This window comes from Propithecus coquereli, unplaced genomic scaffold (assembly GCF_000956105.1).
Source record: "Propithecus coquereli isolate 6110/MARCELLA unplaced genomic scaffold, Pcoq_1.0 Scaffold789, whole genome shotgun sequence".
NCBI classification, from domain to species: domain Eukaryota; kingdom Metazoa; phylum Chordata; class Mammalia; order Primates; family Indriidae; genus Propithecus; species Propithecus coquereli.
This window is the reverse complement of record NW_012154051.1, coordinates 337,746-362,331: the sequence shown is the minus strand read 5'-3', so window position 1 is coordinate 362,331 and position 24,586 is coordinate 337,746. Positions and strand designations below refer to the sequence as shown.

At 48.0% G+C, this 24,586-nt stretch overlaps 1 protein-coding gene across 1 annotated transcript; it reads right to left on the bottom strand.

Moving 5' to 3' along the window:
* Positions 1-765: 765 nt before the first annotated feature.
* HRK (harakiri, BCL2 interacting protein) lies at positions 766-13,099 on the bottom strand. Its single transcript, XM_012662897.1, has 2 exons — positions 12,652-13,099; positions 766-997 (listed from the first exon to the last, which is right to left on the bottom strand). The coding sequence occupies exon 1, from the start codon at positions 12,981-12,983 to the stop codon at positions 12,708-12,710; it is 276 nt and encodes a 91-aa protein (XP_012518351.1). The 5' UTR covers positions 12,984-13,099; the 3' UTR covers positions 766-997; positions 12,652-12,707.
* Positions 13,100-24,586: the final 11,487 nt, after the last annotated feature.

Below are 24,586 nucleotides of genomic sequence, written 5' to 3'. Positions count from 1 at the left end.
TTAAACCTGTATATCAGTTTGGGGATAACTGACATCTTTATGTTTTGAGCTGTCCAATACATATATTTAGATCTGCTTTGATTTCTTTCATCAGTATTTTGTAGTTCTCAGTACACAAGTAATATACATGCTTTGTTAGATTTATATCAAAGCATTTCACTTTTTAGTGATTATAAATAGCATTATAATTTGTGTCCACATGTTAATTGCTGGTATTTAGATACAATTAAATTCATATGTTTTATCTTATATCCTATGATCATGCTGAATTCCCTCATTTATTTCAGGAATTTTTTGCAGATTCCTTGGAATTTTTTATGGAGACAATTATGTCATCTGCAAATAGAGACAGTTTTATTTCTTCCTTTTCAATCTATATGATTTTTCCCCCATTTCTTGCCTTATTGTGCTGGCTAGAACTTCCAATACTATGTTGAATGAGTGGTGAGAGAGGACATTCTTTCCTTGTAACCAATTTAGTGGGAGAGTATTCAGTCTTTCACCATTGAGTATGTTAGCTATAGGATTTTTGTAGATGGTCTCTATTAAGTTAAGAAAGTTAACGTGTATTCCTAGTTTTCTGAAATTTTTTAAGAGGAACGGGTGTTAAATTTTTCAAATGTTAGTGCATCAATTGATATGATCATGTGGTTTTTCTTCCTCAGACTCTTACGATATTACAGTGTTTGATTTTCAAGTATCGTGCTAATTTTATATGCCTAGAATAAACTCATTTAGTTATATCGCACAATTACTTTTTTTTAAATATATATAGCTAAATCTGTATGTAAATAGCACTGGGGTGTCTGTTTCTGCAGCTGGGTTTCCAAAGGGCTTCCCCAGTCCCACTCTGTGTTTCTGCTATTGCTCCAGGCGCCGCCGCCGTCTTTAGTCTCCACTTCCTTCTCGAAGTGCCAACCGCGGCCTTTCAAGCTCTGGGCTCCCCCTCTGGGAAACGGGAACCAGCTTTCTCCAAGGACACAGGGTTTTCACCAACCTGCAGAAATAGAGATTTGTATTTCGGTCAGTGCAGACAGCTGCTGGGGGTGACGTCAGTGCAGTGAGCCTCTGCACAGCCAGCGCCCCCCATGTCGGGAGGGGGAGGGGAAGGAGGAGCGGGAGGGAGGGAGAGCTGCTGGATGCAAAGCTGTGGTTTTGGAGGAAAGGTCCCCAAAAGCTAGTCTCGGTGCTCCTCCCCCCACCAGCAGCTCTGTCTGTGTAGCAGCCTTCCCTAAATAGACATTTGCACATACATACACACACCTCTCGCTCTGTTTTCAAACCTAGATATTTACTTAGGCATCTTCTGGGATTTAAAAAAAAAAGAATCTAGAGCCACACTACCTTTTTGCTCCTCCAAATTAGGAACAGGACCTTCATCCTAAGTCCAGATTCAAAGCAGAGTTGTAGGACAGTCTCTGCTCCCTTTCATTCATTCATTCATCCATTCATCCATTCATTCATTCATTCATTCCCAAACATGCCAAGTACCATACTGGGTGCTACAGACCCAATGACATAATTCTTGCCGTTGAGGGGCTCAGAGCCAACAGAGGGGGACGGGAAGAAATGTCTCATGCAAAGAGCAATCTGGGGAAACGTGGGCTAGGGGAGCCCAGGGGACAGGCAGTTCACGAGGGAGATGGGGAGACAAAGAAGGCTCCTCAGAGAAAGCGGCAGACCCTGCAAAGTACTGAAGGGTGCCAGGGAACTAGCCAGGATGAGAAGACGAGACACCCCAGGCAGGTAAGAAAAAACAGCACATACCCAAGAGCACTGAAAACATAACACCCAAAACTCGTACACAAATGTCCGTGGCAGCATTATCTATAATAGAACAAAAGTGGCAACCACCCAAATGTCCCTCAACCAAATGCAGTGTATCCAAACAATGGAATATTATGTGGCCATCGACAGGAATGAAGCACTGATACTTGCTACAACATGGATAAACCTTGAAGATATTTTGCTAAGTGAAAGAAGCGAGACCTCAAAGGCCAACGACGGTATGATTCCATTTATATGAAATGTGCACAAGAGACAAACCTTTAGGGACAGAAAGTAGAATGGTGGCTGCCTAGGGCTGGGGGGAATGGGAGGAACTGGGGAAATGAGTACAGAGTTTCTTGTAGGGAGATGAAAATATTCCCAAATGGATTGTAGAGATGGTTGCACAACTCTATGAAGATACTAAAAAACCATTGACCTTGAAAGGGTGAATGGATTTCATGGTTACAAGTTAGCAGAGGAGACTGGAAACGTTTCCCGCAGTAACGTGAAGCAGGTGGTATAAGAAATACCCTGTGGGTAATACAAACCAAGGGGAGGAGAGAAAGTGGGAGGGAGAGCACTTCATTACTTCCGGGTTAGAGAACGTCTGAGATGTTGACTTGTATGAACTGTACCAACATGTCCCTTGACCTCTGGCTTCCTGCTGGGTTTGACCAACAGGAGACACTACCCACCCCGGGGGAGTGGATTTGCAGACCGAGATTAAGAACACATGCAGTGCTTTACTTTATATGCTTTACTTCGGTATCATTTATTTTATATTATACATTTATTTTTTTAATGAGCAGCAAGTAGCACTTGTACAATTTTTTAAAAGTATTTTAAAGACATCAAGTTCACCACCGCTACGAGCCACTGCCCTGCCCTGGCGTGTGTTCCCTCAAACCTGGCTCATAAAGAACTTTCTCAGATGCTGACTCACAACCAAAGCTCACAAGTGAAGAGATCCATGACACGCCTTTGAAAAGACGTCCCTGTTTCCACTTATCACCCACGGTGTGGAGCGGCAGGTGGGCAGAGGGGTCCCGACAGTCCAGCCTCCCTGGGCTGCAGGGTGGGCTGCTGTGGGCAGAGAAGGCAAAAGCTGCAAACTTCGAACCCCACTGCAGCATTAGATGGGGTGGGGGGCTTGTTCCCCTTTTCCCGACGTCTCTGAGAATAGCTGGGACTCTTGGATTTCCTCCTAAGAGACCCCAATTTTTAATTTTTAAAAATTCCTCTTTTTTGCTCTTCTTTCGTGCACAAGTGATAAGTTAAAATTCAAACAACAGAGAAGACTATAAAAATCAAAGGTAAGCCCCTTCCACTCCACCGCGAAGCCCTGCTCCCCTTCCCAGAGGCAGCTGGCGTTAACAGCTGCTAGCGTAGCCTCCCAGAATATTTTCTGTGCATCGACAGACACCCTAGCTTTTTTTTTCCTTTCCCTACCATTATGTCCCCAGAGCCCAGCACAATGCCCGGCACACAGTAGGTGCTCATTTCAGTATCTGTTGAGTGACAGTGAATAAGCGACAAGGGAATAAAGATGGCAGCTTCTCAGCTCTTCCATCTTTGGTTCCAGCAGGTTGATTTTGACCAAGGAGTTGAGATGGTACCAGCGGTCCTAGTGCCTGAGACTTGGAGGAAAAGTTCTCCACACAGAACCCTCCTAGAGGGAAGAGATTGCTGTGGTCTGTGTTGTCACTTAAATCTCCATCCGTGTAGCTGGCCAGTTTAGGAAACTGAAAAAGCAGAAGGCTAGGTTTTGGGTGTGTGAGAAAGGAAGAGGCCATTCGACAGCCTCTGGAAGAAGTATTAGTATTTGCTCCCCTTGGCCCAGCCTCTCCTATCAGTGAATATGTATTGATTACCCAAAGTTTATGCAGAGAGACCCAAGAACTCATAGCTCCTACCCAATATGAATGTGGGCCTTGGATGTCCAACTAACGTGACTTTCAGAAGGGTACAAGCACTGGGAGTGGGGAAGAAATAGCTCAGCACAGAATCGACACCAAATACAATGAGCAGAACCTACAAAAACAATCTTGCGCACACACATCACGTGTTACCATACGCACAGTCTTTGACCCAACAATTTCACCTCTAGCAACTTCACTTTCTGTTTGCAAAGTTGCCCAAACAAGAATGTTCAAGACAACCTTGTTTATACACTATCAGAAAATGGGAGACCATGTCAATGCCCCTGAGGGAGGTGAACAAATAAGGAAATCATGGTCCAATCCAAGCAACAGAACACCACGCAGCCATTGAAAAGGATGGTGACAACCTTTCTGTGTTGACATGGGAAGATCTCAACAATCTATTTTTAGTGGGGGGGGGGCGGGGAAGCAGGTTACAGAACAGCATGAACAGTATGAGCTCATGTATTTAAAATAAGATACGTGTGTGGGAGTGTGTGTGTGTGCATTGAGGGAAGTCTGGCACGGGGGGGTCCCCTAAATCAGGGGTCACGAACTGAAACACACTGAGCCCAGTAAAGTGTGCCCAGGAGGGGCTGGTGTCACTGGAGAGTTTGTGTCCCACCTAAAGGGGTTTCTGGCCTACATCTCCAGTCTGTTGCTGCCACAGGGGAATATAAGCTCAGTGTTGTTAGATCTTTCCACTTTTCAAGAAAAACTGGAAATTCAGGCTTCTATATGAAAATGCCTGGTTTTTTCTTCTCTTTTTTTTTTTTTTGAGATGGGGTTCTCACTGTGTTGCCCAAGCTGGTCTCGAACTCCTGGGTTCAAGTGATCCTCCCACCTCAGCCTCGCAAGTAGCTGGGACTATAGGCACGTGCCACCACACCTGGCTAAAATGCCTGATTTTTAAGTGTTGGGGTAAAACAACATGCAAGTCAAACAAAACTCAACTACAGACCAAACTCAGCTGGGAGATCTCCTGTTTTCAACCTTTGCTTAGATACTCAGATACTCTTAGAGTAACCTGGCATTTAAGCTGGCCCCTTCTTAACCCTCAGTAACGATCTCTGGGCCTCAGTTTCCCCATCTGTGCATTGAGAGAAATGGGTTAGGTGGTCTTTAAGTCCTGTCTAGTTTGGGCTATGTTTGTAAAACTGTGACCTTCTTGGCTCACAGATCTTTTGAGAATTGGATGCAAACTATGGCTTCTCTCTAAAGTAGGGGGACGCAGGGGTATGAAATCGGCTAATTCTATTGGTCTAATTTCTGGGCATCCACAAATTCCGTGAGTCCTCTCCCCCATTCACTCATTCATTTATTCATTCATCCATTCAGCAGTTAGCGAATGCCCTCTCTGTGCCAGCCACCATGCCCAGGTGCTGGGAGACAGTCATGGATAAAACAGACTTGGTGGTTTGCACCCTTACGGGACCTCGAGGCCAGTGTTGCCCAGGCTGAGAGGGCCCCACCTGGAGGTTCTCCCAGCGCTGGTGGAGTGGCTTAAGCAGCCCGTTGGTGAATCACAGATTGGGGGAGACAGGATTAACAACTGCTTTAAGCAAAAGGCTCAAAGAAGTCCCTAGGGCTCCCACCCATGGCATGGAGATGGGCCCATGTGCTGAATTTTACACCAAAGAAGAGTAACATATATCACATGCTATCCTCACCATTTTCTGAACATCAGTGATATGTCTTGCACTGTGCTGGATTAGATTATAGCATGTTTCCTTTACACAGGAGCTCATTACAGAGATCAGACAGTCAGTTCTGGTCACTCATAGGTAGACAGGGCTGAAGCTGTGCCAGCCCCTTTATATACAGTGCTTCTTTCACACGGGTGCTATTGTTATTATCATCATTATTATTATTTTTAGAGACAGAGTTTCACCATGTCACCCAGGCTGGAGTGCAGTGGGGTGATCTTAGCTCATTGCAGCCTCCGACTCCTGGGCTCAAGGAGTCCTCTCCTCTCAACTTCCCCAAGTAGCTGGGACTACAGGCGCTCACCTAGCCCAGATGCTATTATTATTCCAAATCTACAGATGAGGAAACTAAGGCTCAGAAGGTAAAGGGATCTGCCTAAGGTCGCATAACTGATAAATGGCAGATGGAGACCTTATCTGAAAGTCAGCCTACTCCAAAATTCGTGTCACTTTCCACCCAGCTGCTGTGACTAGGCATAAAATATTGGTGAATAAGATAAACAGTTACCAGTGGTACATTTTCTGAATCAAGAATTAGGATGCATGGTCTACCAACAGGCTGAAATATTTCAAGTGTGGGTTCTCTTTGAAAATGGAACCTCTTCTTGAGTCTATCCCAGCGACTCTGACACAATCCCCACTTCTGGGAGACCCCACCTCCACCCAAAGCCACGTTGTGTAAGTTTCTCCATCATCAGTATGTTAGCATCTTACAGGGTTTATTAAGTACCACATGCTAGATCCAAGAATATCAGATGAATGTGATTCCTGCCCCCAAGGTGGTAGGTATAGCCACGCAGGAAGGGAAGCTTACTAAAGCTTTAGTGACATGGCTGAGGCTCGGAGCCTTTCCCTGAAGTTGGGACAGGCATGCTAGGAGTCATCCACACTCTCATGTGCTCACACACTGGCTAGGGGTGTGGTCCAAGAAGAACATTCCACAGACAGGCAACACAGCTGTAACTTAGGGCAGTCGAAGCCAGCTCAAGAGTACATTATGTATAGAGGCCAGTGATATGAATGACACATGGATGAGAAATGAAAACCAACGGCAGTGTCTGTGGCTCTTTACCACGATTTTATACTCTCTAGACAACGTTTATAATAAGAATGTTATCATGCATTTTTTTTTTTTTTTTTAGAAATGGGGGGTCTCGCTATGTTGCCCAGGCTGGACTTGAACTCCTGGGCTCAAGTGATCCTCCTGCCTCAGCCTCCTGAGTAGCTGAGACTACGGGCTTGTGCTGCCACCACACCTGGCTTGTACGTTTCAATACCAAAGTTCCACCTGGTAGGCACTTTTAAGAAAATCATCTGTGACGTGCACCAAGAGTTATCCACAAGGATGTTCTTCACCAGGTTGGAAACAACCTCAATGGCCAATAATAGTAGCTGGGAATGCACATAATGGAATCGCCAAATAACGCGATACTAACCAACCTCTAAGAAGTGTGTCGTAGAAAGATATTACAAAGCATAGAGAAAAGTCTGTGATATACTGAGAAAGTCAGGTTACAGATGATATATTTAGAATGATTCCATTTGTTAAAGTACCCATCCATGCATTCTTTTAAATGGAAAGAAATATACCAAACTATTAATGGGTAATGAGATAATTTTTTTCTTTTAAAATCTGAATGTAGATCTTAATTAGGAAAATTATTATAAGTGCATATGCATCTTTTCATTGATATGACTTCAGAAGTGGAAACTGTTGTTTCTCAAAAGGAGTTGTTACTTTTTTTTTTTTTTAAAGCACATGGCATCCAGGAAGCTGTCTTCTCTTACAACATTTTCACATTACCTAGGAGATGCAATTTAAACAATACTAAATACAGTATTTATCATGTTTAACACTGAACCTATCACTGCTCAGAGACTGAAAGTCTAGTGAGATTGCAGGATAACTAGTTTTCTATGTGGTTTTGTCAACTTGGCAACGTCAGTAGTGTGCTTAGGAGACTTGGAGGCTTCTAGAGAGCATTTCCCAGGGATGGGGCTCCCCCAGAATGGGTCAGGGAAGACACAGAGAGGGATCAGGTCTCCACAGTTCTCATCCAGTTGGAAAAGAGTGCACCACTTGGGAAAAGTGATCAACTCTGAGGCAGGGAGCCCATGATGCTAATACCAGGTAGTGGTCAGAAAAATCACAGCACAGATGACCAAATCAGATCCATGGAAAGGCTTAGAAACAATCTGGTCTTCTTTTTTTTTTTTTTCGAGGCAGGGTCTCACTCTGTCGCCGGGATTAGGGTGCAGTGGCATCATCATAGCTCACAGCAACCTCAAACTCCTGGGCTCAAGAGATCCTCCCGCCTCAGCCCCCCCAGCAGCAGAGACTACAGGTGTGCGCCACCACGCCTGGCTAATTTTTCTATTTTTTGTAGAGATGGGAGTCTCGCTCTTGCTCAGGGTGGTCTTGAACCCCTGACCTCAAGTTATCCTCCCCCGCCTCAGTCTCCCAAAGTACTAGGATTACAGGTGTGAGCCACCAAACCCAGCCTGCATTAGGTATTACAAGTAACCTAGAGATGATTTAAAGCTTACAGGACAATGTGTGCTTAGATTATATGCAAGTACTACACCATTTTATATCAGGAATTTGAGGGACCCAACCCCCACAGATACCAAGGAATGACTGTAGTTCTTTTAAGCTGCTTAAGTGTTGGAGTAATTTGTTGTACAGCAATAGTAACCAGAACAATCTTTATTTACTTATTGTCTGTCTCTTCCCACTAAAATATTAAGCTCCGTGAGAGCAAGGGCTTATGTCTTGGTCCTTCCTGTATTCACAGTGCCCTGCACACAGAAGGCACTCAATAATTTGTAGTTGAATAACTGAAAGAATCTGGATTTGGGAAACAATAGTAACTATCTTGCGTAGTTTCTGATTCATTAATTCAGCACGTGGTTATTGAGCACCTACTATGTGACAAGCAAGTCGCCGGAGCTAGGGACACTGGATTAGCTCGCTATTCCTGTGAAATCCCATCACATGGTCACTGGTGACGACCACTGAAGAAACAAAAGCACCCGCCCCGCCCCTCCCTACCCGCCAAAGGTAGGTCGGAAAAGCTGACTTTGTGTGATTGCCAAATGCACCCAGCCCACCTCTGGGGGTGTATTTAATTATCTCCGAGTGTGGCTGTGTTTATGTCCCCTGCTCAGTCACTTGTGCTCTGGCCTCTCACTAGGCAAGCCAACGACTCCAGACAGCGACCATGTGGCGGGAAGGCTGCCTGGTCCTGCACATCTGGCCCCTTCCCAGGGGGTTCCTCCCCAACAGCTGTCCTCCTTGGGCTCGGCTCCCTCCCCTGGCCAAGCAGAAGGCCCAGCTTTCAAGCTCGGAAAGTAATTCTGGCAGGGGTGCCACGGGCTGGGCGGGAGGCCTTCGGGATGCGCCTCCAGGTTTAACCACTTAATCCCCAAAGTACCTGCCAAGAACCAGTTAGCATGTCTGGCTGGCGGGCCAGGCTGTCATTAATTCATTAAAAGCGGGCTCCTGCTGGCCCCATTATCTTCCTTGCCGCTCACCACCCCGCCTCATGGGCCTGCAGAGTCCCCCTTTCTTCCCTTCCCCTGGTCCCAAGGCAGGATTCTGCCCGCCCACCCCCCAGCCACCTCCCAGGCAGATTCCTCAGCTCCATCCTGCCTCCCTGCCCCCTCCCAAGGCACGCTTCTGCCTCCCTCCCACCCCTCCGCCAGCCAGCGCTCACCATAAAGCGTCTTTTGTTCCCTCTCTCCCCATCTTTGAGCAGTGACTGGTTAAATCATCCTCCCCCACGGCCTCCCCCGCCCCCCAGGAGCCTCCTCTGGGGCTCTCTGGGAAAGGGAATCTCACCAGTGCAGGAATTCACTGTGCGCCAGCCCCTCTGCCTGCAGCTCTGTACCTCCTCTTCCCTTTGCACCCCAAGTCATGGGAGGTGCTGCATGCCCTCAAAGAAAGAAACTCCAATTCCACGTCTGACATTGGGATGACTCAGGGGACACTCTCTGCCTCGGTTTCCCCTTTGAAATAGTAAGAATGGCACTAACCATTTCATGACATCCTCTGTTGAGTGAACTAAGAGCCAGGCACCAAACTGGACACTTGAAATAGATGCTCTTTTATGATCCTCCCAGCAGCCCTGGAAGAATGAGCTCCGGTTTACAGATAAAGGTTCAGGGAAGTGATGGTTCTTTCCTACGGTCACACTGTCAGCAAGTGGCTGGGGCCCTTTCTACTATGCTGACAGGTCTGGCACTGACCTCCGGAGGGGGCAGGCAGGAATGGTGTGGAACTGCCAGCAATAACAGTGGTAAAATGTTGACTACTTTGGAAAAGAAAGATATTAAAATACACAATAATAATCACCATGGCTCACATTTATATCCACTTCTTATGCACCAAGCACTGTTCTAGAACTTTCTGTATATGAATTCATTTAACCCCCTTAATAACACCTATGCATTAAGTACTGTTATTGTCCCCATTTTACATATGGGGAAACCGAGTCTCAGGTTTTTGTTTCTTTTTTTTTTTTTTAAGGATGATTTCGGACAAGAGTGCTGCCAGCTCAGGGTAGGGGCTCAAAACAAGTGGGCTGGAAGGACCGATCCTGCATACAGCCAAGCACGCCCTTGCACCTAAAAGAAGTCAAAGTGGTGGTTCCGCTCTCCGTGGCTGACACAGGCCTCCCTGAAAACACCTAAGGTACGGTGTGAGCATTCCCATTTCTCCGCTCGGGCGGGGAAACTCAACAAATTATCTTTCTCCAGGGGACTTCCTTTCCCTTCTACCTAACTTACCAGAGCTGGGAAAAGATGGGTTTCCCCAAATTAAGCTAAAAGCACGAGAAAGGCCCCAGCTGCTCCGAGCACCGGTACTCTGAGATCAGAGGCAGGCTGCAGAGAGAGAAATCCATTCGGGCTGGGGCGGGGAGCCCCGAGCGTGGGGAACCCCGGGATGGGAGCGCAGGACGGGGGTGGCGTGTAATTCTACCGGTGTCCGGGAAAGCCCTGTGGGGCATCCTGAGGTCAGAGCGCCAGAAGCCGGAGAATCCCCGAGGGTGTGGCTTCGGGGTCATCCGGGAAAGACAGGGCAGGAGGGAGAAGCACCCAGAGGCGTGGGGAGGGGTATCCGGAGTCTGGGGGCAGCAGGGAACTAACTCTGGGGCAGAAGCAGGGTAAGGAGGGGAAAGTAAACTCTACCCCAACAATTACCTGCCGTGCCCCCCTGCTCACCGCCTGGGCCCGTTTCCCAACTCCCCCGACCCCGCGCTCGGGCGCAGAGGGGCGCACTCTGCCCGCCCCGCCGCAGCCTCCTCCTCGGGGCCCCGGGAGCATCCGACCCCGGCACGCACCTACACAGGCACACGCAGTCGGGCCCTGCCCCAGTCCTCCGCCTCCGGCAGGGGCACCGACCTCCTGCACCGCCTGGTCCCGGGCAGGGAGCGCTTTTCCAGTCTCGCCCGGACCTAAGACCAAAGACCAGAGGAGGCCGAGTCTCAGCCCTCTCCCCATTCCTATTAGATTTCACTCCCTTCCCGTATCTTCTTCTACTTCACTTTAAACTGTCTTGCAACTTGGTCTGCAGTTTCTCATTTTCTCCACTCTCCCCGAACTTCCTTTCCCTCCCCATTTCGTCGCCCGTTTCTTTCTTTCCCTCTCCTCCCACCTTTTTCTGCCTTTTCCCAAATTGCCCGCTTTGGGCTTCGAGTCTGTAGCTCAACTCCCTTTTTCTGTCCCCTGCGCTCCTGCAAAATGTTGTTCCTGCCCCTGGGATTGGGCGGCCCCAGTCTGGCCCCTTCCAGCCGAGGGAGCCCCCGGCCTCTCCTCCAGGAGGGGGAGAAGGCGGGGAGAAAAGGATGGGACCTCCGGCGCCCGAGAGTCTGGCTAAGAGCGCCCCAAAGCGCGCACTTCTCGCCAGCGCCCGGGCTGCACGGGCCCACGCGACATCTGTCGCCTGCGCTCCCGGCTCACACCCCGCGCACCCCCGCAGCTCCCTGGGCGCTGCCGCCCCCCACGCTCCGGCTGCCGCCTCTCCCCGCGAGCGCAGACGCTGGGGCCTCGCCTTCGGGCTCCGTGCCAGCTTCCCAGGATGGCGGCGGCGCGCACGGCGGGGCTCGTCCCGAACCGAGCGCGGCTGGCTATGACACCTTAGTTCTTCATCTTCCGGCCCTACACCCACCTAAGGTGGGCTCAGCCTGATTCTCTCCACCTTCATTCTTTGCAGCGATACTTCTCTATTCCAAAACCCGGAAAAACGATCCTTACATTTCTGCTCCCCCAAAGCGCCTAGGACAGTGCGTGCCCCAGGCGCACAGCTGGTGCTCAATAATTCCTCTACCGCAAGAGCCTAGCATCTTTTTCCTACAGATACCAAATACACTAAGAGCTCAATAGCCACTTTCCATGCTCCCCCCGCGTGCGCAGTGCGGAGCATAACAGCAAGCTCTCAAAACGTCCCCTCCCTAAACAGTGCCCAGCACCCAGAAGGAGCTCAATAAGTGCTCCTTCATTAAGACTTCTCCTTGGAGTTTCCGTAAGATTCTCGTATTTCAGCCCACTCCTTCTCATCACGGCGACAACCGTCTGGGGCCAAGGAGGCCAAGCTCCTTAAACGGGACACCTCGCTGGAGAAGGAGCGAAGTTGGCAGGGCGTTAGAAAACTGCAAATGCGCGGGGCTTGGGGAGAAGGAGTGGGCCAGCCAGACACCTGGAGAGGGAGGAAGTCGCGAGATACGCTCCGGACTCCAGAGGATGCGGATCAGAAACTGGAGAAGTGACACTTAGAAGGGGTTTGGGAGCAGAGGTGATGGAGACGGTTAGTGACTCAGGAACGGCAAGTGGCTTGGAAGGGGACCGAGAGCCCTGTCTTGAAACCGCAATAGATTTATAATTATTTGGCGTGGCTTATAACTACGTTGTCATAGCAAGCACATTTTTTACTTGCATTGTGTGTTTACTTGTGGGGCTGGAGGGGATTATGGAGGCTGAGGTCCTGCCAAAGCCACTGCGCTGGGGGGATGCGCTTGCACGATGAAGTCAGAGAGAAGGAGAAACGGTGGGCCTGACACTTGGAAGGAGAGGTGAGGACTAGGTAGGAGAGGAGGAGGGAGGTCCTTGCAAGAGGATCTTTGCAAGAGAAGGGAGCAGAGGAAGGAGGAGACGGGAAGAGAAGAAAGCCAAACTTGCCACTCGCCCGCTCCCGGGCCAGCCCGGCGTCTCCAGTGCCCAGCTGCCGCGCCCTGGCTCTCGCTCGCTAGCTCGCGTACCTGTTGCTCGCTCCGGCTGGGTCTCGGCTCCGGCCCCACCAAGAAGCCCCGCGTTCCTACAAGTTCCGCCTGCCGAGCAGCCAGGCCGCCAGCGCCGCCACCTGCGCGGCCGCGCACAGCCAGGGCCAGTAGGTGGTGAGCGCGCCGGGCGCTGGCGCCCTCCGGCTCCGCGCGCGGCGCCGCCACATGGTGCGCTGGTGCAGCTCGTCGCCGAGCGCCTTGAGCCGGGCGGCTGTGAGCTGCGCGGCGGACGAGCGCAGACCCAGGCGACCCGCGCTGCAGGCGCACACGGCCGGGGGGCCGCGGCCGCGGTGCAGGGGGCACGGGCACATGACCGCTGGCCTCGCTCCCTCCCCGCGCTCGGGCGCCCCTCGCCTCCTCTCCGTCCGGCCTCAGCGCCCGCAGCCGCCGCGCTCCAGCCGCCGGGGGCCTCCCCTGGACACCAAGTTTCTCCTTGTGTTGTGCGTTTGTTGTGCTGACGGCGCTATTATTAATTAAAGTGTCACATGGTGGAGGGGGGCGGGGAGGGGGGGTTACATCATCCGGCCCCGGGGGGGGGGGATGCAGGCAGAAGAAACCGAGAGGTAACTTTTAACCCTAACGGCGCCGGCAGCGAGGGGGCGCGCGGTTTGGGAGGCGAGGAGCGCGGCGCGCTGGGACGCGAGAAGGCGCCCCGCGGCGGAGCTCCCGGGCTTTGGGGGTCTCGGGGGACCCCCGCGGAGGCGAGGAGCGCGAGGGAAGATTTTCTCCTTCCCCTTTGCCTGAATTCAGCTACAGTCCCGATTTGGCGAGGGAAGCAAGCTTGTTTGCGGTTTTGGATGGAGCTGATGTCGAATTCGGCTGCATTATTCAAAAATATCCCGACGCTGTTGTTTTGTTTGGGGGAGGTGGGTGGATTCAAAATCTCCTGGAAGGGCCAGATTAAACCTAACTTGCCTCATCTCAGGTCTGACTGGGCACCTGTAGGCTTTGGGTTCGACCCATCTGACACATGCCCCCACTCCGCTCTGGCCTTGACAGCCTGACTCCAGCGCGCCCCCAGCGCCGGGTTAGAAACTGGATAGGGGTTGGGGTGTCCGGCCTGAGCCTGGGTAGGACGTGGATGCGCGCTTTGGCCGCGCAGAGAACCCGAACCGGAAAGACCCTTACAAGGTGCTCGCTAGAAGGAAACTTCTTGTCTGCTTTCTTTGTGACTATTATTCTCCTGGTGGGGTTACAGTTTCCAGCGGCGATCTTGATGTAATGCGCAGTGGAGACCCTATGGAGCCGGTGGGGAGGGGCGGGGGCCTTTAGTTCCCCTCTTCCTAATCTGACGGCGGCCCCTGTGCGCTTCCAGACGAGAAAGTCTGGAGCTGTCACTGCTAGTTAAGGTACTGACGGGTGAGTGAGGGGGCGCTCAGGATTTCGCGGGGCGCAGGGGAGAATGAGACCGGTGATCTTAAATCGATGAGGATTCAGACAACTGGAGGAGCCCGGAGGTGGCTTCAAGGCGGTGGTCTGGCCCCTACTGAGGAAGCTTTCCTCCTCTCCTCCCCACCAATCGTGTATTGCCAGGGCCTGATGAGTCCTTTTGTCCTTAGGAAAGATTCTTGCAGACTATGCCCTTAGTTTTGGTCTGGATTTATCACGAGGATTTATCACGATTTTTCCCTGTGGCCTGCAGCTTGGTGAAAGAAGCAGGTCAGGGTTCAGATGTTGCTGGGCTCTATGATATGGGTGGCCCTTACCCTCCCCAGCCCCAATTTTCCTACGCTTAATAGTGGTCAGCACTTACTGTGGGCTCTCTGTGTCTGGCACCTGTAGGCTTCGGGTGCCCTAGCATCTGCTGACTAAAGTAAATCTCCCAGCAATTAAACGTTGAGGGGTGTGCAATTACTATACCGTTTTAAAGATGAGGAAACTGAGGCACAGGTGGGTAAGGCCTCTTGCCCAGGCTCACGGAGTTGGAGTTGCCTGCATCTAAACTAGGGCAATCTGCGGCAGGCTCTAAGCTCTTAACCATGGTTTTATACTGCCCCCTGTAATCTGGGAATAATAATACCTCCCTCCCAGGATTGGGGCAGAGATTAAATGAGAGAAATGTGTGCCAAGCACCTGGCACGCAGTGGGCCCTGGATAAACCTTGGTTCCCTTTGCTCCTGGCCAGCACCACTCCCCCGTTCTCCTGGGACTCACCTCCTTAATCCCCCCTAGTCTTTGCAGAGGGGACCTGATCCATTGCCCGGGTGTAGCGTTCCAAGAATGAAGATACAGTGTCTATTTAAAAAGCCCTTTGGATTTAAACTGAACAATTCCCTGCCCCCCCCTTTTTAATCTGCACGCTTTTAACGGCTCACTTCATGGACATTAATTTTAATGGGACGATTATTACCCTGTTTGGAAGGCTGCCCCTCGAAATGCTGGGCTCGCAAGGTGGTGCTGGGTCGGGTCCCAGCAGCTTGGATGTTGTCTGCAGAAGAGACAGCGCAGCCTTGGCCGTGGGGACGCATCAGTCGGCAGGGGGAGAAGGGAAGGGGTGATGGGAAGTGGAAGGAAGGGGAGACCTCTCTCTCCCTGACACTCTGACAGTCCTTCATCTGCTCGCACTAGACGTATCCTGCCCTATCCGACTGCGCATTCACTGGAAAACTTGGCCTTGAGACGTGGCTTTTGTAGCCTCCATTTCCTCAACTGTAAAATGGGAATAATAACAGTACCTACCTCACAGCGTGCACACTAGGAAAGCCCTTAGCACAGCGCCTGGCACATGTTAACATTTAATAAATGTTGACTACCATTAATATTTTAAAGTAGATCATGTAGTTGTTACACCGAGTACTTGGAAGAATGTTGGGGACCCACACCGTCAGATATATAGGGTTCCCCTGTTGTGAATTGGTGATTCCATTGCTGATGTTAAGCACTTCCCAGAGAAAGCAAATTTTTTGAGAGAGTAACATAATACTCTCCTAACACTTTAGTAAAAATGAGTTTCGATTTTAAGATTTCATTTAATACATACTTGTATATTGCTTATTCTGTGCCAGACACTGGTTTCGTTTGTTTGTTTATTTGTTTGTTTGTTTGTTTTTGAGTCAGGGTCTCGCTCTGTTGCCCCAAGCAAGAGTGCAGTGGCGTCATCATAGTTCACTGCAACCTCGAACTCCTAGGCTCAAGTAAACCCTCTGCCTCAGCCTCTCGAGTAGCTGGGACTAGAAAAACATGTCACTATGCCCAGCTAATTTCTTTTTTAATTTCTTTTCTAGAGCTGGGGTCTCACTATGTGGCCCAGGCTGGTCTCAAACTCTTGCCCTCAAGCGATCCTCCTTCCAGCCCCAGCCTCCCAAAGTGCTGGGACTACAGGCGTGAGCCACTGCACCCAGCCTGTGCCAGGCATTGTACTAAGTGCCTTAGACATATTAACTCATTTGATTCTCCTAATAACCCTATGAGACAGGTACTATTATTAGCCCAATATTTTGGATGAGCAAACCACGACAGAGCATTTAAGTAGCTTAGCCAAAGTCTCACAGCTGTCTGGCCCCAGAGTTTGTGCTCTTTAGCATTATGTCACCAGTGGGGACTTGGGAAGAGGGAGGGAGGCTGTTATGGGATGAATTGTGTCCCCAACCACCCAAATTTATATGTGAAGTCCTAACCCCGGGTCCCTCAGAACATGACTGTGTTTGCAGACAGAGTCTTTAAAGAAGTAATTAAGTTAAAATGAGGTCATTAGGGTGGGCCCTGATCCAATATAACTGGTATCTTTATACAAAGAGAAAATTAGGGCACAGATGCACACAGAGGGAAGACTGAGTGGCCATAGAGGGAGAAGACAGCCGTCTACAAGCTAAGCAGAGGGACCTGGAACCGATCCTTCCCTCACGGCCCTCAGAAGGAACCAATACCGCCGGCGCGTTGATCTTGGACTTCCAGCCTCTGGAACTGTGAGAAGGTACATTTCTGTAGTTCACGCCACCCAGACTGCCGTACGTTGCTCGGGCAGCCCTAGAAAACTCAGAGGAGAATCACGTCCTACACAGGAAGCCACAAGCAGATACATCAGCAGGCTGTGGCTGTTTTTACCCTGGGACGGGTATGTGCTCACACATTTTCTTGGGTTCTTGGGAAGGGTGAGTTATAGGACTGTTCACCTGTTCCTCTTCTTCCTGTTCTATGTCCTGTTGGAGAGCTTTAAGGCAGGAGGAGTTGTAGGAGATGATTTTGGAAAGCAGTTCATGGAAACCCATTTGATCATTCGGAGAGAAGTTTCCTACCAGTTGGAAGGAAGTGCAACTTCTCTCGCATAAAGTGAAGAAACGAGACAGGTTTTCTAGTCCCTGAAGGTTTCCTGTGGTCTCCCAGCTTAAAACTGGGCACACAGCAGGCAACCTAACTTTTTTTAGGTAAAAGCTGAATGAATGAATGAATGAATGAAAAGTAAGCATCCTGCTTTGTCTTTCTTTCAAACACACACAGGGATACATGTAGGATTGTTATAATCAATTTTACATACATAAAAATTCTTGCCCCAAATCACTCCCTTATCTCCCACAAAAATCAATACTCAAGTGTTTGGGGCAGGAAGGGATTGGGTATTTCTTTTCTTTAATTAAAACAATAATTACCTATCCTAATGTTTGAGACCGAGTGAGCCTTACCTTATGGCGTTTTAATTTGTGTGGCTTGGTGGAGTGGTAAGTGGATAAACAGCTGTTGCCTCCTCGAATCAGCTGTGTTTCCTGAAGCCATGTACTAATGCCAAGGCCAGATTTGGTGCCAGGAGTCTGCTTGGTGAACTACAGAGTTCTTGAATTGAAGTCAGAGTTAGAGCAGAGGGGTTTGACAAGCTGAGCCAGAGAGACCTGGGTTTGAACCCTAGCTGTGGGGTTTGAGGCCCACCATGCAATAGCTAGGTACCTTGGGCATGTGTATTTTCCGTCTCTCTGAGCCTCCACTTTCCCATCTGTAAAATTGGAATAATAATCCTAGTACCTACCGAATTGAATTGTTATGAGGATTAAATGAGAGAACATCTGTCAAGTGTTTAGCAAAGTACTTGGCACTCAATAAATATTAGTTATGATCTTTGTTGATATCTTGGGATTATTAAGTATCCACTTAAGAAACAGAACAGGGACCCTGACCCAAACCCACTGGGAAAACTAGAGGATTCAGATTTCACTGAGTGCAATATTCAATTACATCATGGTAATTCCCAGGAAAGTCCCCTCTGTCCAATAGACTCCGATCGAGACAGCTCTCATCTCTCACATTTATCCTGTTTAACCCTCCCATACCTGGAGAGATGGGGTAACCCCTTCTCCAGGGAGCTCCTAATGATGCATTTGATACCTCTCCCTTAAGGATCTTGTTGTGAGTAAAGAGGGGAGAGCAGATGAATGTCCACAGCAGGGGAGAAAAAATTAACCAGCTCCTAATTATAGTTTCATCAATACTGTCAGTGTAAAGGGTAAACCTCACTTAAATAACACCTAATTCCTTGATTACCAGAGTCACAAGAGGTAGGGTTGATTAAACCTGCACCCCTGCTGTGAAAATTCAGTCATATTGTCCTTTGCTCAGGCAATAGTCACTTCATTGAAGGCAACTGAGCTTAGTTTAAACAAGCGAATCGCTAGACTTGAAATTCTACTGATGAGAGTGTAAAATGAGGATAAATGCTGAAGAACAATTTGGCACACCTGGAAAAATCGAAAATGCACATGCCCTATGACCTGATGTCTCCATTTCTAGCTGTTGACTCAAGACCAGCAGTTCTCAACTGGGGACAGCTTTGTTCCCCTGGAGACATTCGGCAACGTCTGGAGACATTTTTGCATTGTCAAACTGAGGGGCATTATTGGCACCTAGTGGAGAGAAGCCGGGGATGCTGCTAAACATCCTACAATGCACAGACAACAAAGAATGTTCTGGCCCCAAATGTCAATAGTGCCAAGTGTGAGAAACACTGCCCTGCATATATCAGTATGCATTTGGTGCAAGGAACAGAAAATCCAACTGGTAGAGCCTTAAATCATAAGGATTTTGTTTTGTTTTGTTTTGTTTTTGAGACAGAGTCTCACTGTGTTGCCCGGGCTAGAGTGAGTGCCGTGGCGTCAGCCTGGCTCACAGCAACCTCAAACTCCTGGGCTCAAGCGATCCTCCTGCCTCAGCCTCCCAAGTAGCTGGGACTACAGGCATGCGCCACCATGCCCGGCTAATTTTTTCTATATATTTTTAGTTGTCCGATTGATTTCTTTCTATTTTTAGTAGAGACGGGGTCTCGCTCTTGCTCAGGCTGGTCTCGAACTCCTGAGCTCAAACAATCCGCCCGCCTCGGCCTCCCAGAGTGCTGGGATTACAGGCGTGAGCCACTGCACCCGGCCCCAATCATAAGGATTTTTATTGTTTACTTGACAAGTCAAGAGCAAGGGTTGGCAAACTATAGCCTGTGGGCTAATCTGGTTCACAACCTGCTTTTATAATAGTTTTATTAAAACATAGTCATGCTTATTTAGGTACAAATTAAAGAAGTCAAATTGTTGCAACAGAGGCTATACGGCCCACAAAACCTAAAATATTTACTGTTTGGCCTTTTGCAAAAAAAGTGTACTGACCACTGGTCCAGAGGGAGGCAGGCTCAGGGTTGAGTTTGTGGTGCAAAGATTTCATCAAGGATCAGTCTGTGCCTGCCTGTGCTTCCATATCCTTAGTATGTTGGTTTTAGTCCTCAGGCTTATTGCCTCATGGCAGCAAAGTAGCTGCCACAGCTCCAGATATCACATCTTCAATGATAGCATCCAATGCAAAAAGAACGAGAAGGACAAGAAAAATATCTCCTGGTGTAGGTCTCTTGTTCAGGGGGAAAACCTTTCTTAGATGCCTCCCAGCAGACTCTCCTTTATCTCATTGGCTAGAAGGAGGTCACATGCTCACCTCCAGACCAATGGCTGGTAAAAGGTAATGTAATTGCCATGTGTACTGGGTTGAATAGTGTCCCCGCAAAAAGTTCGGTGCCACCTGGAACCTGTGAATGTGACATTATTTGGAAATAGGATCTTTGCAGATGTAATCAAGTTAAGATGAAGTTATGCTGGGTTAGGGTGGACCTAATCCAATGACTGGTGTCTTTAATTTTTTTTTTTTTGTTTGTTTTGAGACAGAGTCTCACTCTGTCGCCCTGAGTAGAGTGTAGTGATTGGAAAACTGTGGCCTGTCAAAATTTAATTGAAATTTTTGTTGAGATACAGTGTCCTCCCTTAATCTGTGGGGAATATGTTCCAAGATCCCGAGTGGATGCCAGAAACCACGGACAGTACCAAACCCTATATATACTATGTTTTTTCCTATATATACCTATGATAAAGTTTAATTTATAAATTAGGCACAGTAAGATTTTAACACCACCACTAATAAAATAGAACAATTATAACGATATACCAGCATCACCACTCTTGTGCTTTGGGGCCATTATTAAGTAAAATAAGTGTTACTTGAACAAAAGCACTGCAATGCCTTGACAGTCACTCTGATGACTGAGACATCAACTAAGTGACTAAGGGACAGGTGGCGTATACAGTGCGGATACGCTGGACAGAGATGAGTCATGCCCTGTTTAGGATGGAGCAGGATGGCTCAAGATTTCATCACACTACTCAGAATGGCGTGAGATTTAAAACTTACTAATTTTTTATTTCTGGAATTTTCCATTTAATATTGTCCGACATCAGTTAACCGTGGGTAGCTGAAGCCACAGAAGATGAAACCATGGATAAGGAGGGGCTACTGTAATTGTAGATTCACATGCAATTTTAGAAATAACAGGGAGGTTCCCTCTACACTTTGCCCAGTTTGCCCCAATGGTAATATTTTGCAAAACCGTAGTTATGCTATTATAAACAGGATATCGACCCACTGATCTTGTTCAGAGTTCCCCAGTTTTACCTATACTTGTGCGTGTTAAGTTCTATACCGTTTTATCGCCTGTGTGGGTTCATGTATCCACCACCACAGTAGAGATACCGATTCCGTAGCACAGATGTACCACGGTTTGTTTAACCAGCCTCCCATTGAAGAATATCTAGATTGTTTCCAGCTTTGGGCTATGAGAAATAAAACTGCTATGAACGTTTGTGTACAGGTTTTTGTGTGAACATAAGTTTTTCATTTTTTTTCTGGGATAAATGCCCAGGAATACAATTGTTGGATCATACAGTAGTTGCATGTTTCATTTTCTAAGAAACTGCCAAACTGTTTTCCAGAGTGGCTGTACCATTGTGTATATCCCACTAGTAATGTCTGAGGGACCCAGTTCCTCCAGATCCCGTCCAGCATTTGGTGGTGTCACTACTTTTTATTTTTGCCATTCTGATAGGTGTGTAGTGATATCTCATTGTGGTTTTCATTTACTTTGGCCTAATAAATGGCGAATGATGGTGATCATCTTTTCACGTGTTTATTTGCTATCTGTATGTCCTCCTTGGTGAAGCCATCTATTTTTGTAAATAAAGTTTTATTGGCACACACTCGCACCTGTTTATATACATCTCATCTCTGTTTGCTTTTGCACTGCAATAGCAGAGGTAAGCACCGTGACAGAGACTGTATGGTCTACAGGCCCAAAATATTTACTATCTGTCCCTGCACAGAAAAATGTTGCCAATCACTGTGTTAGAAAAATCTTGATTTATTTGTTGAGGCTGGGCACATGGCTGTCCAAACAAAATCAGGATTTTATTGGCAAGACAGAAGAGAGGAAATGATGGTTATCTACTGTACTAGACAGATTCTCCCAGTGGTGCTCAAAGATATTCATTGCAGCATTGTTTGAAATAATAGAAATTTGGAAGCAACAAAAATATCCATCGAAAGGAGAGTGGTAAAAAAAAATGTGGTATGTTCATAGTATGGAATACTATCATGAATTACAAGGAATGAACTAGATTTAAAGATAGATATATTTCAAAAGCATAATGTTAAGCAAAATAAGGCATTTTAAAAATAAAGTAGACCAGCCTGAGCAAGAGCGAGACCCCGCCTCTACTAAAATTAGAAAGAAATTAATCGGACAACTACAAATATATAGAAAAAATTAGCCGGGCATGGTGGCGCATGCCTGTAGTCCCAGCTACTCGGGAGGCTGAGGCAGTAGGATTGCTTGAGCCCAGGAGTTTGAGGTTGCTGTGAGCTAGGCTGACGCCACGGCACTCACTCTAGCCCGGGCAAAAGAGTGAGACTCTGTCTCAAAAAAAAAAAAAAAAAAATAAAATAAAGTAATTATTTGTAGAGTTTGATACTGTTTATGTAAATTTGAAATTCACATGAAACTATACTATAAATGATTCATGGACACACATATTTCTTTAAAATAGGCTGAAAGAATACATGTGAAATTCGTGATAGTGGTTTGCCTTTGTCCCTGGGAGTCAGAGGGTAGAAATAGCAACAGGGTAGTTGACAAAGGGGACTTTGGAAAGATATACATACACCTATTAAGAGTGTAAGCTGGCACAATGATGTGGCCTGTAATCCCAGCTACTCAGGAAGCTCAGGTGAGAGGATCCCTGGAGCCAGTAGTTTGAGACCAGCCTGGGCAACATAGCAAGACCCTGTCTCAAACATTTTAAAAATTTAAGAAAAAAAAAAGAGTTTGAGTGCATTTTCCACACAAATGTCAATTTCAGGAATTTGGTAAGAGGTTGGCTATAACTTTATGTGTCATTTTGCATTTTCCCACTATCCATTGGTCCACAAAGTAAAGGAGATCTCAGAACTCACTGGTTTCTCTGGTTATTAGAGTGTCCAGAAGGGGTAGCAGACACATCATTTATGCCTGCTCAGCATTCGCCCTCTGCCTTTAGGGAATTGGTCTCCGTATTCCAATCCTGTGACTCTGGCACAGGCTGCCAGCCTCTGCACTTCCTTGGCCACAGAGGTGGACAGCTGACCCACAGTGGCCACCATACCTCCGTGGCCTCAGTAATCGCTTGGATATTGACATGTGGCCAGCGTCCTGCTTGCTGCAGAAGCAAGCCCCCTTCCGAGGTGTGGCCTTTGGAATTGATCCTGAGAGGAGCTTAGTCTAGGGTCGGTTTCTTCAGACCTCAAGCCATCTAACCCACTCTGACATTCCTTTTCTGCTCAGAAGAGATTCTCTCCTGGACAGCGGGACTCTGCCTGATATGCCATGAATAAGCAAATTAAAATCTGAGGGCTGACATGGGGTATGTTCCCAGAGCTCCTGTCAAGAAGTAAAACAGTAAGTGACTCTGTGGGGTGGAAAGATGTCCGGAAAAGAACAACTGATTAAATGCAATTGAGTAAGTCTGGCGTACGCGGTGATTCACTACCCAGAACCCTCTTCAGCAGTGATTCTCCATTTTTTTCTGCGGGTTAGGATCACCTGGGAACTTTTAAAAATCCTGAGCCCAGGACGCACCCCAGACCAAGGAAACCAGAATGTGTGGTGTGGGAGCCAGACAGTAGTTTTTACAGGTTTCCGGGCGATTCCCATGTACAGCCAAGTTTGAGATATACTACTCTTCAGGACAGAAGGCTGTGTTCCTCCAGGTGCTCTGAGTGTTTCTGGGAGATTGGCTTAACCTGGGATCGCCTCAGTTGAAAAAACTGTCTCACCCAAGATCGTATTTCCTTCCGGGGACAGTTTGCATCCATTGACTAACCAATATGGGGTCATAAAGGCCTTGTCCTTTTGCTACAATTTGAGACAACCCCAAGGGACAGAGCTTCTTGCCACAGTTACTACATCATAGCTTAACTTCTCCCTGCACCAAATCCTGCTTCCTCCTCCTCCCTTCCATAGCTAGTGATCCCAAGGATGTCCCGAAAAAAATGTCTTCATGGGAATCTCCATCTCAGGTTCTGCTTCCTGGGAGACCCACACTGTGACAATAACCGTGTGAGATCTTCCACTTTTGTCCAGATGAAAGTCCCGACACGGAAGTCAAAGGACAACACAGGTGACATCGATGATTGGACCATGGTAAGCACCTGATCTGAGGCAGCCCATGCAATGAGCCAATCAGATTTGCTCCCTGTGGGGTGGGGCTCCAGGTGTCGGAGAGGATTTGCCAGTTGGCAGTGAGGAGAGAATGGAGCACACACAGTGGTGCCGCCTGACATTGCAGACGTCAGATCTGTCTTGGATCCTAGTGGTTTTCAGTCCTAACTTGATCCATTCATTCTTCATCCATTTGTTCTTGAACAGGTGAGTTCTAGAAAGAGGGATCTTTTTAGCTTTGCCTCTACTTAACTCATTTCCAGTCACTAACTGTTGGGAGTCCAAATCTAGGCCAGGTACAGTGGCTCAGCCTATAATTCCAGCACTTTGGGAGGCTGAGGCAGGAGGATTGCTTGAGGCCAGGAGTTGGAGACCAGCCTGAATAAGAGTGAGACCCCGTCTCTACAAAAAATAGAGAGATTAGTCAGGTGTGGTGGCTCATGCCTGTAGTCCCAGCTACTCGGGAGGCTGAGGCAGGAGGATCACTTGAGCCCAGGAGTTTGAGGTTGCTGTGAGCTAGGCTGATGTCACTGCACTCTAGCCCGAGGAACAGAGCGAGACCCTGTCTTGAAAAAAAAAAAAAGTGAAAAGTTGAGATGATTAGATTAGATTGGAGACCGAGGAGAGAAAGTTTTGAGAGATCAGGCTACCAGGGTGAGCTAGAGGCCTCAGAAGGTCTTCCATGGCATCCGCCCTGGAGAAATCTCATGAAAATGGATATTAAGATTTACAAAGCTGACGGACGTGTCTTTAGAGAACCCAGGTGCGTTTCCGCCATTCCTGACTTCATCCTCAGGTTGGCCCAGGTGATGTCCATCTGCAAAGTGCTTTGAGAAAATTCTGAGTGGCTTAGGGTACTTCGCTGCTAAGTGCCCATATAAATCCCAACTTATTGGCTCAAATGTTTGATTTCCTATTTTTCTTTCCATTTGT

Excerpts from the sequence above, each read along its gene's own strand:
- HRK (XM_012662897.1), bottom strand. The coding sequence starts at position 12,983 with ATGTGCCCGTGCCCCCTGCACCGCGGCCGCGGCCCCCCGGCCGTGTGC.